Raw genomic sequence first — 17264 nt, 5'->3', positions numbered from 1 at the left:
AAATTTTTAAAAATATTAATCAAAAAATGATGTTAGTAGATGATTTTTGAATAAAATGTATTGATACCTATTAATTTGACTAGATATTGGAGCGAAAAAACAAAAACTGCAAATAGGTGTTATATGAACTTTTTTCTACAAAATTGTTAGAAACTATTTTGTTTTTAAATATTGTAGATAGCTCTTAACTTGTTTCCCCCCTTTCATTGTAGTAATTTAATAGTTTTGCGTGGTAACTTTTACCCATTCACCTTTTTAGTGTGTAATGCTATCAATCACTAAATAATTAGCCTTCCCATAGGTCTAATCATGTTGATTGGATGGCAAACGTGTTGTGCTCATCACCCAGTTAGAGTTGACCAATATTCGAGTTTAGTAGTGAAACATGGTTGACTTCGTGAGGGTGATTCTTCGCTTGGCTTATTGGTATGGTCTTGCGGTGGGAGTTCTCAACTTTGAGGTGAATTGGTCGACGGGAAAGGCCAGTGCCTCTCGACGAGTCACAATATATGCGGTGGCCCACAATTTGGTTCTAATGAGTCTGATATGTTTGCGCAGTTTCAGCAATAAGTCCCTTATATCGGATCTAACCAAAGCTCGCTATTTGCATGAGTACTTCTTTTTGCTAATGACGCTGGTACGGAATATGGCAGTCACGATTTCTCTGATCACCAGATGGTTCCAGCGCTGCAGGATCCTAAGACTGTGGAATAAAATATTTCGAATGGTCGCCGAAAGACCCCAAGTGGTTCATGAGTACCGTCGCAGCTTAATTTTAAAATTTGTGTTTGTTGTTCTATCGGACTCTTTCCACACCGTTTTGGATCTAAGTGCTCAACGAAAAAAATATAATTTTGACCTAGTTGTCAACATAATTATATGGACCACATTTACCACCATATTCAATATGATCGTAGTTCAGTATTATTTGGCCGTGCTGCAAGTTCTTGGGCTTTATAAAATTATTCAACAAGATCTGCGTCTCTTAATTCGTGAAGCTGAAACAATTTGCTCGATTCGCAATCGACGAGGAGGAGTTTTTTCCATAAAATGTTGCTCCTTGGCAGATCAGCTCGATCATTTAGCTGAAAGACATTCAACTCTGCAAGATACAATAAGCGAAATGTCGGAGGTTTTTCAAATACAGAGCTTTAGCATGAGCTTGGTTTACTATCTATCCACCATGGGCTCTATATACTTTACTTTCTGTTCGATTTTGTACAACACCACGGGATTTGGTTCTTCATTTTGGGGGCTTCTGCTGATTTTTTTGTCCACGGCATTTTTCTACGCGGATAATTGGATATCCATAAATATTGGATTTCATATTCGCGATCAACAAGATGAGTTAATCCGATTATTGGCGGATCGCACTTTATTCAGCCAGGAATTGGATAAACGACTGGAGACAGCTGTAGGTACAGGATACTTTCTTCACCATTATTTATTTTATTATATTTTTTTAATTTCAGTTTGAAAACTTTCAGCTGCAATTGGTCCGGGACCCCTATGAATTCTATGTGCTGGGACTTTTTAAAGTGGAACGAGGTCAATTGATGGCCATGCTCAACTCAGTTATTACTCATTCTATTATTCTAGTACAATGGGAACTACAACACAATCGATCTGAATTATGAAAAGCTTTTAGAAATACAAGTTTTGAAAACAATATAATGAGTGATAGTACAACTAGTAATAGTGGTATATATTCCTGTAAATTTAAGTGTCGAAAATAAAAATGTATAACACGATGCTGATAGCAACTACATCCAAACTAAAGCTAATTTCGGGAAGCAAATGTTTCAATACCCTTAAAACCTTCTGAAGCTTTTACAATATATTAAACCTACTACATACCAACATGACACAAAAAATACATTATATGGACGGAATTGTCTCCCCCACTAAGTGCTATGAAAAACATTCCAATTTGAACCGTTTGCAACTGTCCAATCCTGAATCCGCCATTCCTATATCATCACATGGTCAATAAATAAGCTGATATATAACTCTACAGGCAATCAGTCACATATGTCAAGACACTGGCTTACCAACTGGGAACTGTCCCAATGAACTGTCCAGTATATCACAATGGTTGACTTGGTTAAATGGTGTCTGTCCATAACGTATTTTGCCGGTCGCCTTACAGGCGTTTTAAACTTCGAGGTCGATTTTAAAACGGGTCGAATAAAAGTTACTAAAAGAGCTACAGTATGTGCAGCTTGCTCGCACTTTGCCATAATCTTCATGCTGACTTACTTTCTGATCAACGCACATGCAGTGGTCAAAATATGGAATATGCCAAACTGTCTTCAGGAATACGTGGTCATGATTTTAGCAGTTCTTCGCCTTATTTCCGTTTTCCTGGCTTTAGTCAGTCGATGGGCCAAACGTCGGTCATTTATGCAGCTGTTCAACTCGATCCGTCGGCAGTTCAGTCCGATGATAATCCCATACATCCGCAGTATCGTTATAAGCAAGTTTTGCTTTGCCGCAATGGCGGAGATCTTACACGTCATCATTGGTCTGTATACGATGCACAATCAGGAAAATATTTCTGTAGCTCTTGGCATATGGGGCTATTTCAGCCTGACACCCCTATTAAATGTGATCATAATGCAGTATTTCATTGCCATATCGATCATTCGAGGACGCTACAACCTTATGAACAAGGAGTTACGGGCGATTGTAGGCGAAGCTCAATCCCTGAATCCTAATAAAAGGAGAGTGTTTGTGACAACTTGTTGCCGTCTTGCCGATCGTTTGGAAAAAATAGCTCATTCCCAGTTTGAGTTACAAGCTCTCACCGAAAGTTTGTCAAGAACCTATCAAGTTCAAGTTGTCTGCTTGATCATCGCATATTATTCAAACTTGGTTGCGAGCTCATATTTTACGTTTAGCAATTTTAAAAGCGATGGTCTACCAGAGAGATTCCAGTTTTTAATCATAGTTATTTACACTGTTCTTACGCTTTTTTACCTTGTGGATTTCTGGATAAACGCAATCAATATATTTGACCTGCTGAATGCCCATGAAGAGATGGTCCAACTGCTAAGTCAACACACTTCTTTTCAGAGAGGTTTGGATAAGAGATTGCAGGCAGTTGTGAGTCTAAACAAAATTTAATTTCATTTTGATGCTTAAAAACATTTTTTCAGATCGATAGCTTCAATTTAAGCCTGGCCCGAAATCCACTAAAGTTTCGATTCCTTGGCCTTTTTGAAATTGATCGATTTGCAGCGTTTGCTATGCTCAACTCCCTTTTAAGCCACATAATTGTGTTAATCCAATATGATTTGGAAAATATTTAAAATTCGATATACATACGATTACATTGTTATTGGACTGCTTTGCCTTACCTAAATATTTGCTTATTTGAGCTATAATATATATATAAATGTATTTTGAAATTGATACGGAAATGAGCGGAGTGGTACAGCTCACTCCACAATATTCTAATAATCCCACAAACTACTTTTCAATTAAATTAGTGTAAAATCAAGATTTGAATCAGTATGAAGGATGTCATGTTTTGACGAATTGGCTCATTACAATGCCAATATTTCAGGTGATTCCAGATGAACAGATATCATACCTAAAATAAAATAAAGGGTCAGACACTTCATAGCCTCAGAGTCAGTGAATTTCCAATTCAGAATGGTTAGCCTAGTCAAATGGAGCTTGTTCTCTATATATTTTACCGGTCGTCTTACTGCCTCTTTAAACTTCGAGATCGATTTCAAAACCGGCCGAATAAAAGTTACTAAAAGTGCCACAATATGTGCAGCCTGTTTGCAACTACTCACGATCATCTCATTTACTTATCAGATGCTGTATACAGATTTTTTTACCACTGCAATAAGAAATGCTAAAGCCCTCACAGATTACGTGTTGCTGCTCACAGAATGCTCTCGAATGACTTGTGTCCTCTTGGCCTTGGTCAACGGTTGGACTCAACGAAGGACCTTCATACGACTCTACAACTCGTTTCGCCGACTTTATCAACATAATCCGGAGATAGTCCAGTATTGCCGAAGAAACATCGTTGGCAAGTGCTTACGTGTCAAAATATCGGAGATACTTCAAGTTTTATCTTCCTTTTATATAATGCGAAATCGGCTGAGTATACCCCTATGTATACGCTATTGGAACTTATTAACCCTAACGTTTGTATCGAATGGGATTACTGCGCAATATTATGTGGCTTTCGCGAGTCTAAGAGGGAGCTACTTCCTTCTGAATAGGGATCTAAAGGCGCTTCTAACTGAAGCCCGATCCCTGAATCCCAACCGAAGTGCAGAATTTAAGACCATTTGTTGCAGCCTGGCCGATCGATTGGAAAAAATAGCCCGATCCCAATGTGAGGCACAAGGGCTCGTTGAACGGCTTGTAAGGACCTACCAAGTTCAAATTATGTGCACGATGACCATTTACTACTTAAACTTGGTGGGGAATCTGTACAACGCACTCATCTTTAATAAAAACTGGGTTTTGACAAAAGTTTGGTTCAACGGAGAAATTGTTTGTTTACCTTCTTCAATGTTTATTACTTTATTGATTGGTTGATAAACTTGTACAACACATTTTACCTTTTAGACGCTCACGATGAGTTGGTCCAACTGCTAAGTGAACGGACTCTGTTCAAATCAGGATTGGATAAGCGATTGGAGGCAGTTGTAAGTCGAAAAAACAAACAATAATTTTTATGTGATGTTTTTTTCTTCCAGATAGATACTTTTACGCTGAACCTGGCCCAAAATCCATTAGAGATTCGATATCTTGGCTTACATAAAAATGATAGATTTTCATTATTTGCCGTACTTGACTCTTTTTTAAACCACATAATAATTCTAATCCAATATGGTATTGAAAATTTCTAAAAATTTTAATCAAAAAATGATGTTAGTAGATGATTTTTGAATAAAATGTATTGATACCTATTAATTTGACTAGATATTCGATCGAAAAAAAAGAAAACTGCAAATAGGTGTCATAAGAACTTTTTTCTGCAAAATTGTAGGAAACTTTTGTTTTTAAATATTTTAGATAGCTCTTAACTTGTTTCCCCCCTTTCATTGTAGTAATTTAATAGTTTTGCGTGGTAACTTTTACCCATACACCTTTTTAGTGTGTAATGCTATCAATCACTAAATAATTAGCCTTCCCATAGGTCTAATCATGTTGATTGAATTGCAAACGTGTTGTGCTCATCACCCAGTTAGAGTTGACCAATATTCGAGTTTAGTAGTGAAACATGGTTGACTTCGTGAGGGTGATTCTTCGCTTGGCTTATTGGTATGGTCTTGCGGTGGGAGTGCTCAACTTTGAGGTGAATTGGTCGACGGGAAAGGCCAGTGCCTCTCGACGAGTCACAATATATGCGGTGGCCCACAATTTGGCTCTAATGAGTCTGATATGTTTGCGCAGTTTCAGCAATAAGTCCCTTATATCGGATCTAACCAAAGCTCGATATCTGCATGAGTACTTCTTTTTGCTAATGACGCTGGTACGGAATATGGCAGTTACGATCTCTCTGGTCACCAGATGGTTCCAGCGCTGCAGGATCCTAAGACTGTGGAATAAAATATTTCGAATGGTCGCCGAAAGACCCCAGGTGGTACATGAGTACCGTCGCAGCTTAATTTTAAAATTTGTGTTTGTTGTTCTATCGGACTCTTTCCACACCGTTTTGGATCTAAGTGCTCAACGAAAAAAATATAATTTTGACCTAGTTATCAATATAATTATATGGACCACATTTACCACCATATTCAACATGATCGTAGTTCAGTATTATTTGGCCGTGCTGCAAGTTCTTGGGCTTTATAAAATTATTCAACAAGATCTGCGTCTCTTAATTCGTGAAGCTGAAACAATTTGCTCGATTCGCAATCGACGAGGAGGAGTTTTTTCCATAAAATGTTGCTCCTTGGCAGATCAGCTCGATCATTTAGCTGAAAGACATTCAACTCTGCAGAATACAATAAGCGAAATGTCGGAGGTTTTTCAAATACAGAGCTTTAGCATGAGCTTGGTTTACTATCTATCCACCATGGGCTCTATATACTTTACTTTCTGTTCGATTTTGTACAACACAACGGGATTCGGTTCTTCATTTTGGGGACTTCTGCTGATTTTTTTGTCCACGGCATTTTTCTACGCGGATAATTGGATATCCATAAATATTGGATTTCATATTCGCGATCAGCAAGATGAGTTAATCCGACTATTGGCGGATCGCACTTTATTCAGCCAGGAATTGGATAAGAGACTGGAGACAGCTGTAGGTACAGGATACTTTCTTCACCATTATTTATTTTATTATATTTTTTTAATTTCAGTTTGAAAACTTTCAGCTGCAATTGGTCCGGGACCCCTATGAATTCTATGTGATGGGACTTTTTAAAGTGGAACGAGGTCAATTGATGGCCATGCTCAACTCAGTTATTACTCATTCTATTATTCTAGTCCAGTGGGAACTACAACACAATCGATCTGAATTATGAAAAGCTTTTAGAAATAAAAGTTTTGAAAACAATATAATGATAATAATAATATAATATACATAATATAATATAATATATATAGTACAACTAGTTATAGTGGTATCTGGATTGAAGTTTCTGTTAAAATATTATTTTTTTATCACATTAAATGGTCATATATTGTGCAAGGGTCCGTAGTTAACCCTTTTTTACTCCTTTCACAAATGAGTTTTAGTTTTAATCTACACCCTAAAACTTAAATAACGCAACATTGAGTTCAAAAGTAGTCACATGTATCTTAAATTTACTCAATTCTATAAGTTTAATATATATATATAGATAATAATGACACTTTTCTGCTTTAACTCAGAATGTGTAGACCATCAATAAACTATTGAGTGCCAAGGCATATGTAATTGGGCCGTAGAGAAGCGATAATGGCCGTTTCATGCTCTGCCAGAGGAATGTGCCAGTTGGTAATGGAAATTGCCTGGCCGGGATTCCTTTGTAGTGCCAATTGCCAGGCATTTATAAACTTTGTCCTGTCTTCGGAAGCTGGGTAGCTGGATAGCTGGGAGGATGGAGGCCGGGAAAGTGGGAAACTCTCGGCGACAGTGACAAATCCAGCGACAGCATCAATACTTTGCCGCAATTCGAGCAATATAAACGAGCTTCCATTCAATTTGCCCCTCGCCATCAGTTCGCTTAGCATAAGTCGCAATTTAATCCCGCACCGACATCCAACAACAGGCCACGACATTGCACCACCACCATCCGGAGAATCGGCCTCGGCATCGGAATCGGTACAGGAATGGGAATTGGCATCGGAATCGGAATCGGAATCGGAGGAGCAGGGTAGCAGGATACTGCCGGACGGACAGGCAGACAATCGAACGGATGGAACCGGAGACATTTTAGCATAATGCATTGCCACCGAGCTGCGACTCCTCCCCGTCGTTATCCTGGGACACTCAATCCGGCACTTGGATCGACTTGGCTGGGCTAACAATGCAACATTTTTTAACATCAATAGGGTTTATCGATTGTCAAAGCATCACACCGAAGTCTATTTATATGTAGGTACCTCTCTGAGCTATGGAATACACGTCATTGAGATAATAATATTATAAATTACTTAATCCGTTAAAAATCAGCCTTTGATTTTATAAAGCCCATCTAGGGCTTCCTATTAGACAGAAAATTTAATAGCATATTTATATCTTCGGTAGCTTTATTAGCTACATCTACAAAAAAACGAAAGACCTAAGGACTGTAGTAAAAATAAAACATATTAGCCCAGTTAAGAGCTAAGAAAAGGTAGAAAGTAGAGAAGAACAACATTATCTAGTAGGGTACTTCAAAACCTGATAAAACAAATACCTAAACATATAACTCCAGTGAGCATTGAAAAAACTATCACTACAAATATAACCCAAACCCAAAACCATTATGTCGCACATGTAAGTTCTTAAACATTTATTATTATTATATGTATAATTGCTTTTTTGTAGACTCGCGTCAAAACTCGATTGCCAATGCGGCGGAAAAAGCAGTCCCATCGACTCGGTTATAGCACCGATTACTCAGGAACTAAAGTGCATGCAGATGGTTCTCAGAAAGGTGAGGCGTATGCAGATGATCGAACTTATCCGAAGGGAAACGGAGATGTATGAGACTGAGTTGAGGGCTCTGAACCTCTCCATTTGGTCTGAAGTTGGTCATCGCAGCTGCAAATGACCCATAAGGAAGTTCCGGATGTCCAATATTCAGTTAGGACTTTTCTCTTGCCGAAAAGTTGAGCTTCTTCGAAAGAAGTTCGATTTCCGAAGTTTAGTTAGCATCAGTTTAAAATTAAGATTCATATGCATTTTCTTACCAAGTGTTTTTCCAAAACTTAAAAATATTTGTGTTTTAGATATCTTGATTGGAGAAAAATATATAATGTCATAACAATGTCAAAAATGTAATAAAAATATATAATCATGCTGATACCGGTCACTTTTATTTGGTCTTTGATCCTTATATCTTATCCCAGAAAGATATAAAATATACTTTTTTAGAAATACCCTAATCTAGGTTGCAGCAACAAGAAAAACTCTTTATGTGAACCCAGAGAAATCTGTATCTTGCCACAGCTAACTCGATTCCCGCCGAACCATAACTTACTCGATATGCAAAGGAGCAAAGCGGCAGAGTGCCTCAAAAATTCATAGGATATCCCACAGCAGCGCCGCGATGGCCCAACAAAAATGAGAATTAAATTGAATTTTCAAACGCCACGCACATAAATCCAAATGCCAGGGCAAACGAAAAAATGCAGCCGAAAAGTAAAAATTTGTAGTTTACTTTTGCCGCAAGGCAGCAGCGGCAGCAAAATGTTGCTCAAACATATCATAAATATTTGATTTTCGTTCATTTTTCCAAGGTCCCTGCGAGTGCGACTCCGTCTCAGCGATATCGTCTGGCTGGGAAAATGGCATGGGGAAAATTGATAAGTTTTCAATGATTACGGTACGAGATTGATATAATTTTCGCGCAATTTCGCAGCAATTGGCAAATGTCACGCACGTGATAGTGCCATTTCGGATTGCTGAAGATTACGTTAGCAAAGCTAAATGCAATCTAAAAAACGAACTTGGAAAGGTTACGTTATCTGCATCTATATAAACTTACCATTTGGCTTTTAAGGTAAATATTCCCTAGCACAGATAGTTTGCAACATCAGAAAACGAATTCAAACTAGTGGAACCTATTTGTTCCTATCTATATTATTGGTATTAATATATTTTAAACATGAATTATGGTAAACTATTGGAACCCTATTTATCCCAAAGAACCTGCTTTATTTGTTAGATTACTATATAAGTAAATTTCAAATATAAACTTTGGTAAACTTGTATAAAATATTCAGACAAAATTTTTTTTTAAATTCCTTTAAAGGCAACATGAAAAGATAGAACTCCAAAAGTGAAAGTTTATAAGCAAAAAAACAAATACTTTTTTAAAAAAGGTAAAGTGTTGTATATCATACCCATAGTTCTAGGCATCGAAACTTTTTAACACTAATATCGATAAAAGCATCGATGATTTTTTAACCCACCTAACTCCGATTCAGCTTATACTATCATCTCCAGGATTTTTTTCTTTTCGCTTGTCATTCTTTTCCGAAACAGACGTCCCAACAACTAACTTATTTTATTTTTGGAGAAATCTACTAAAGAAAGATGACCAAGGGAACTACGAGCTTTGGCAAGCGCCACAACAAGACGCACACCATCTGTCGCCGTTGCGGGAGTTCTTCGTATCATCTCCAGAAGTCGAGGTGCTCCCAGTGCGGCTATCCCTCGGCCAAATCGCGGTCCTTCAACTGGTCCCGCAAGGCCAAGGGTCGCAAGGCCCAGGGAACTGGAAGGATGCGGTATCTGAAGAAGTTGCGGCGTCGTTTCCGCAACGGTTTACGTGAGGGAGGCTCCGCGATGAAGAAAACCAACTAAATCCAGAAAGGGTCCCGAATAAGTCTAATAAAAACCCCAAGTGAGGCTATGGATTCCCTTTAGTTTTCTCAAGTGTTTTAATTATGCTTTTGGGGGCTAGTTTATAATCCTACTGGTATTATAATGGATCCACACGTAAGTACCCCTAACGTGCTTTAAAATTTATGTTTTTCTGTGTACTTTGCATGTTGGGTGCTTTCGTATTTTGTGTTTGGTTTTTGGCTAGCGAGAAATGCATTTTATGAATTTTTTATGGCCTTTAATGTACACACACACCTGCCACCCGGATTGCATATGTGTATGTGCTTAGAGAGGGACATAAAAAGAAAGAGACAGGCGAAGCAACACCTTTTTATATGTACGCCATATAGCACATAAAGCTCGTGGCGAAAATCTGCTCACGCCCCAGGACAGTATTTCATCCCGACCTGGCCTAATCCGTCGCCATTTGGATTTTGGCCGCAGAATCTTGGCATGAAATATTCCCCGGGATTGCCGGGGAAAAACTTTTCCACTTGATTTATCTCTCTGGCACAGCGTCGAAACTTAAAGCAGTCGCGTTGGGAGAACGTGCAACAATTGCTCACGCCCACTCATTAATTTTCGGCCGCACTGGGTGGCATATGGCATGTTGATAATACGGATCCATTGTTATGCAACGACTGCATTTTTAAAATAATGATGTCTGCCTTTATTAATGCGACAGAAATGTAATGCAGATCTGAAGTGCAGTTCGAGTGGATTGACGGCCAGCAGAAATACGAGGAGTTGAGAACGAAATGGAAAATTTCTCGCTAGCTTCAAGGCAAATAGTTCAATATTTTAAAGAGTAGTTCCTATAAATATATATACTTAAAATCATAACCACTCAATATTAAAACATTTTTATAACATAACCCCTTTTTATAAAATATAAAATGGCGTCAAGTTTAAAACTGGAAGAAGATACTTTAAAATTCAGAATATATCCTTAGATAGCCTTGGTTCCAATAACATGTTGGGATCATATGTTCAATGTTCCTCTCCGTAGCTCTTAGAGTTCAAAACCTACTTTAATCCCCGGCAAAATGTTCGGTTCTTTAAAATAAGAGATAATTAAAATAAGAATTTCTTCCTCTCTATAGCTCTAACTCTATAAGACCTACGTTGATCCCCAAAAAAATGACTATTTTACCTTGTGATATTTATTTTGTTATTTAAAGAACTTCAATAGGTGTCCAGAAAAAAAAGCATATAATATAATTGAAAATTGATTAAAATATTTTCAATATAATTTTGCTCTATAATATTAAACAAAATCATATCGATATTAATTTTGTTTTCATGGAAATCTTCTTACACACTTTGATTTGAAACGTGTGCTTTTTTCAGAGTAGCCTTAAACAATTTGTTTGAGAGAAATGCCATTTTGTTGATTGAACATTTCCAATTGAAATTTTTCGCTGAATCGTTGTTTTCTTCATTATTTTTCCGTGTTGCTGTATAGTTGACATTCAGTGAGCTGCAAAGTCAGCAGCATTTAAATTTCGCTCACGATTGTCTCCGGATGAGCAGTGCACCGAGTGAGCAGAAGGAACAGACCGGCGGAGCAAACAGTCAAGGAAGGAATAACGCGGATTGAAAATCAACGGATACGGAACGGATGCACGGGTACTCAGTACTCAGTACTCAGGTCCCCTTCTCCTTTTCGAGCCCGATGTATCTGTCAGTCGGTAGGAAAAACTGTCACTGCAATCAGATGCAATTAGAGCTTCCGATGCCCGGAAAATCGCGAAAAATGGGTGGAGGCGACGGCCTTTGCAAGAGAAATGGAATGGAAATTGAAAACACAAAAAGGGAAAGTGATTGGGCCAATGCGCATCTTCATCGAAAATGAAAATCTCGTTAGCTAAGAGACTTTCGTTCTTGGCAATGTCTACTAGGAGACTTAAAAGTGGACATAGTAAAACAACTGATTGCACAAATTTAATTACATTTCATTTCATTAGGTGGGAAGTATCTATATCTTGTTAAATCGTATATGAATATATAAATATATATAACCCAAAATGGCAAATACAATAAAGTTAAACCTATTCGATCTTAATATTTTTGAAGAACATTTAGCACCGTATACGTATACTATAATATTTATTTGAATAAAAATACAGAAATATAAATACTTTATTTAAAGAACCTTTAACGATAAATTTTATTTAATTATCATTTTCTTAGATACATTTAAAGATACTTAGCAAAAAATTTCATTGATATATCTTTTCTTATTCTGTTATCTTAATACACTGCAATACTATACAACATCTGTGTTTGGCAGATCCTAAAATTTAACTTCAACAAGTTGCACTAATATAGAGCCTTTCCCATTTTTAAGCAATGCATTTTGATCATAAATTTTCATAAATACGCCGGACACGGAATCCCATACGAAGGAGCGGGATTGGGATGACCACATTGGGTTGGGCAAAACCGCATTTTGTGGTATTTGTCGTGTTCTGCGGTTGGATTTGTTGATGCTGTTGCTGTTTCTGATGGTCTTGCGTGCCGACATGGCATCAAAAATTCCAATTCCCGTGAATAAATACGATCTCTGGACCCGGGGGCCTTTGGCAGCCCGCCTGGCTGGCACATCGTGTTTGCAAAAACATTAATTAAAATTCATTAGAGTCCGGATTGTAGAAACAATCGGCAGTCCATATGCGGCCCTGTAATCCCCTTCAATCTCAGCTGGCCAAATATTAAATGGACCAGCTTGGACACGAGACTCGACTTCGTTGCGGCTCAGCAAAATTCAAATGTTTGACATAAAAAATGCATAAATTATGCAAACCATTTAAGAGGCAAACAAGAAGGAAAAATCGAAACTGCCTCAACATTTTTGCCTTGGTCAAAGCTTTGAAAAATTGATGTTGGCCAGCCCGAAAATTCCGACGACTGACCCAGCTCGCAGAGTGAGTGTGCTGGTGTGTGTCTAAATGGACATCTGAGCAGAAAGGAGGCCCAAAGTCTCTCAACATGGCTTTTAAAACTGCTGCCGCCCACTTGGTCCCCTTTACGGGGTAGTATAAAATATTCATGCGACTTATATGTGAAAACGAAAGGGGCGGCGAAAGGGGGATGGGTAAGTTGCCAGGCCTATGTCACAATAAAAGTCAAGAAGCTTTTGCGTGCCGTAATTAATGTAAATCCTCCTTTTACTTTCCCATGGCATACCCCTTTAACAAGACGAAAGCAATTGGGTTATAAATAACTTCGTATACGACTTGTTTGTGTTTAAAACTCCTAGTAATATCATCATGAAAAAGGAAAAATGAAAGACATTTAATGAAATATACTTATATATACATATATTTTCATTCTTGACCATCTTAAAAATGTTAATAAATAATATTTATTATATATACTGGGTACTTAACCTTCCTTTACCTTCAAATAGTTCCATGGATCTACTCCATTGACAGCTGCAAGCCGCCAGAGGGCGCCTGTCAACCCTCCTCCCAATATATGTATGCACCGTGTAATTGATTTTCTGTTTACGCATTGCCCCAAAATCGGGAGCAGATGGAAGTGGGCGTGGTCGGGCAGAAAAGTTGCCGAGCCTGATGCTTCCGGTTACTTCTTGTTATTATATTTCATTTGCCGTCAACTTTGTTGTGATGCCTGATTCCTGCACATCGTGAATAACCCAACAATAAGTTGGATCCTGAAAGACTAAAGCCAAGGCTAGGATATTTGACACCCAGTGAATAGTTTATGTAATTCAGGTATATTCTTGATTTAATGGTGTTGAAAATATAAATAAAAATTCTAAATAGAAACAGTAAGCCCAACATATTTATTCAAGAGTGGAAAATAATCCTAATTATTTTGTAAATCACTAGATAAGGTGCCTAAAAATATGCAACAATATATTCTGAGTTCGAAATGACTTTTTTCACTGCATACTTTTGGACTTAAAAAGTGATTACATACCCATAAAGATTAATAAATTATAAAAATATTATAATGTATTGTATATATCCCCATTCCCAAAAATAATATTTAAAAAAGTAAGTACAGGCAGAAAGCATGCTTTCAATATGTTAGGAATACCTTAAGAGTGACTTGACTTGATCGGAGCTATACCATTTGTTCCATTCTGGTACATCCTGCTTTCCAGCTTTCTAATGGGTATGCCCAAAGTTTCTATTGCAACTTTTGCCATATTCCTGCTGGACGGAGGGGAGGACAGGAGAACCCCTTCTGAGGGGCAGGAAGTCCGGCGGGGCGCAGGGCACATGCCAACACTTGTTTTCTGTTAAGTGATTTAGGCAAAACTTTTGCACCCTCCCCTCGCTGCGATTTTTCCGTGCCATTCGTGTTTGGCATTTTGGGCTTAGAAGTAGACGAGGGGCGCCTGATGGGTTCCTGCGATGTTGCAGGTCCTTCTGTTGCGGTTCCGCCTCGGTTCGGTAATATTCTGAAACATCGGAAATGTTTTACAAAACTTTCGCGAAAAGCTACGCGCCAGCGACAGCAAATTGAACGAAAACCGTTTAAATGCTTGCCACATAATCGCCGTCAAGTGAAATTCATTTTCTTGACAAACAACATGAACTTCAAAGGAACTTGGCCGATTCCCCGCCTTTGAGTTGCTCAGAGGAAATTGAAATTGTTAAATGTGTGCGGGAAACTAGAAGAACTGCCAAACTGGTTTAGCGACTGTCAGGGAAGATGTATTGCTCATCTCGTGTTCCGGAATATTTGAGTGATGATTTCCTGTGAATAAAATTAAATCGATTGTTTATGCATTTACACAAAACCAAGGTTAGGGTTAAGGTATATAGTAAAACCATTTTGTATCTGCGGTACACAAAAATATTTCGTATAATGTTATCAAGAACGAGAATGTCCGTTATTATACAATTATAATCATTAATTTTCTTAAAATCGCACAACAATATATAAGGAAACAGATAATGATGTTTCCATTAATATGCAGGGAACATATATAACTCAGAGTAATAAAAATGTATTCAGCTATAAACGTATAACTTACACCCAGAAAAAAAGTATATTTATAGAGGAATTAAAAATTATAGTACAAATTTTAAAACTTTTCAATTGAGAATCAATGTATTATCATGCATTGATCGATATAACATTAAGCATTTATTACATTTTAAGGTAGTTTTGACCTATTGTACAAGCCACTTGACTTTGCAAACACCTCCATTTTCAGCCACTGAAAAACCATCCCAAGCCATTATGTGTTCAACGCATTCTTTTGACATCGTAATCGACATTACCTTCGCATATTTATCCCGTTAGGACCCCGCATAATATTCGATATTCTACCGAAATTCACCCAGTCCCTCCGAGGAACCTGACAAGTTTACTTACTTTGCTGCTATCTGACAGCATTAAAACTGTCTCCTCGAATTCTGACTTGCCAGGAGAAGAATTTGCCGGCTAAAGTTTGTCTGGGTAACCATATTACATGGATAACACCCACAAAACACTAGCAGCACCACCAGCAGCAGCAGCACCACGCGAGAAATGTTTCGTGACAAAGAATTCCAAGAGTTAAAAAATAAAATAAAACAAAAAAGGGAACAGAAGGAAAATTGAGCTAAGGAAGAAAAACGTTTGCGAGACATAGCAAAGCGTGGCAAGTGGGAAACTTTGAAGTTTTATTAAAAATACACACCGCAACATTCCTCAAGAACTTTTCGCACACGAAAACGTGAGATAATTTACTAGAAGCGAGCCGGACGAGCTGCTCCCTTTTGCAGGTGGAAAAGCGTAGCCAAAACCGGCAGCGAAGTGTCAAGTAGTTTGGATAAACTTTTCTGACAGCTCAATTTGGAAGGGAAAATGTATGTCTCTATGTTTGTAAGCCAGGATTCCCGAAAAGCTGCTCCTTTGGCCGACAGCAGAATATTAGAATATTAATAGCGAGCTTTGCAGGGGACAACTAATGAGCGGAAGTCCTCTCTTGGGGGAATAGTTAAGTCTGAAGAAAGCCTTGATGTGGGTACTCGTATTCCCGCAAGTCGGGAAAACGGGGGATTTGAGTCAGAAAGTTTGGTGAACAAGTCGGAAATGGAAAGACGGTCAGTGGAGGAGTCCTTAGTGATTAATCCAAAATGCAAGCCAGTTAGTAAGTAGAGTTTTTAGGGTTAAATTTTAAATTACTGCACATATCAGCATCTCAAAATTATATGGTGGTGTCCTTATTTTTAATCGAAAACATATTATTAAAGGTTTGTCCTAAAGACTTATTGAAAAATACTTCTAGGACATCAGCCATACCTGAAAATATAAAACTCATATAATTCAAGTCTTTCCCTAGGTGATTAATCCTAATAATTAAGGAATATAATTCAACACATATATTAAAAACAGGAATGGATAAGTTATTTGCACATTTATTGGAAGAAAAATAAGAGTAGGTATATGAGTTTTGTATTTTTAAAGGGTTTTGGTTAGATACCATACTTAAGTGACAATATTTAAGCGGATGACCCAGATCCCAATCGACTGTCCTTCCATGTCTCAGCATGTAAACCTATTGACTGAGGACATTGTAAAACAATATGGGAACACCTTCGGAGGTAAAGTCAAACACAGCTGCAGAACGGCAAGATCCACAAACATGCACTTAACTAACCAGTTCCGCCCAGCCTTCCGATTGCCATCGCTCCAGTTTGCCGGGGAAAATGAACAACATGTTGTGGTTATGGAAATTAGCTGAGGAGGATGACAAACACTGTGCGTGCCAAGATTTATGCCCCGATGTTGCCCGAAACTACGGCTTCAGATGCAACATATCCAGCGAAATGGGAACGGAGCACCGAATCAGGACCAAGACACATGGCCTGTGTTGACAGGACGATGCGAACCGGAGAGCAAACCCTCTGGCTAATTGGTATTTATTGCTACTTAAATGCTCAAAACTTGTTGATACTTTTCACCTCGTATTTCAAGCAGTTTTCCAGCCACTCGAGAGGGAAACGCCCCCAAGATGTCGGCCACGCATTTAATAAGAAAAGAAAATCCCAGAGAGAAAGACCATCAGCCAATGGAAGATCAGATGGCTATAATTAGGCGCAGAATCGCTAGAATCTTGGGGAGACGTACATATGTTTCGGTTTCGATTCTTCGGGGGATGGGGATGAGGAATCACCAGAGTGATTCTCGAGATCTCTCAGGGCGCACTCTTTCGATTTTTTGAGGCTAATTTCAGTGGGCACACGACTTTGGCACGGTTTAGTATCGTCGCGACAATTATCGTAATTAACTCGTT

The 17264-nt window shown here is 38.2% G+C and overlaps 4 protein-coding genes across 4 annotated transcripts; all 4 read left to right on the top strand.

The window, feature by feature from the left end:
• The first annotated feature begins 385 nt into the window (after window positions 1-385).
• LOC119551428 (putative gustatory receptor 59c) lies at window positions 386-1637 on the top strand. The gene is made up of 2 exons (XM_037860771.1): window positions 386-1414; window positions 1473-1637. Exons 1-2 carry the CDS (start codon window positions 386-388, stop codon window positions 1635-1637), a joined length of 1194 nt encoding a protein of 397 aa, XP_037716699.1.
• Window positions 1638-5254: 3617 nt separating this feature from the next.
• Window positions 5255-6506, top strand: LOC119551427 (putative gustatory receptor 59c). Its single transcript, XM_037860770.1, has 2 exons — window positions 5255-6283; window positions 6342-6506. The coding sequence occupies exons 1-2, from the start codon at window positions 5255-5257 to the stop codon at window positions 6504-6506; spliced, it is 1194 nt and encodes a 397-aa protein (XP_037716698.1).
• A 1366-nt stretch (window positions 6507-7872) lies between these two features.
• On the top strand, window positions 7873-8474 carry LOC119551470. Its single transcript, XM_037860825.1, has 2 exons — window positions 7873-7945; window positions 7997-8474. The coding sequence occupies exons 1-2, from the start codon at window positions 7935-7937 to the stop codon at window positions 8220-8222; spliced, it is 237 nt and encodes a 78-aa protein (XP_037716753.1). The 5' UTR covers window positions 7873-7934; the 3' UTR covers window positions 8223-8474.
• Window positions 8475-9587: 1113 nt separating this feature from the next.
• LOC119550759 (probable 60S ribosomal protein L37-B) lies at window positions 9588-10041 on the top strand. Its single transcript, XM_037859683.1, has one exon. The coding sequence runs from the start codon at window positions 9710-9712 to the stop codon at window positions 9977-9979; it is 270 nt and encodes an 89-aa protein (XP_037715611.1). The 5' UTR covers window positions 9588-9709; the 3' UTR covers window positions 9980-10041.
• The last annotated feature ends 7223 nt before the right edge of the window (window positions 10042-17264 follow it).

This window comes from Drosophila subpulchrella, chromosome 2R (genome assembly GCF_014743375.2).
Source record: "Drosophila subpulchrella strain 33 F10 #4 breed RU33 chromosome 2R, RU_Dsub_v1.1 Primary Assembly, whole genome shotgun sequence".
NCBI classification, from domain to species: domain Eukaryota; kingdom Metazoa; phylum Arthropoda; class Insecta; order Diptera; family Drosophilidae; genus Drosophila; species Drosophila subpulchrella.
This window is presented reverse-complemented; position numbering and strand designations above follow the sequence as displayed.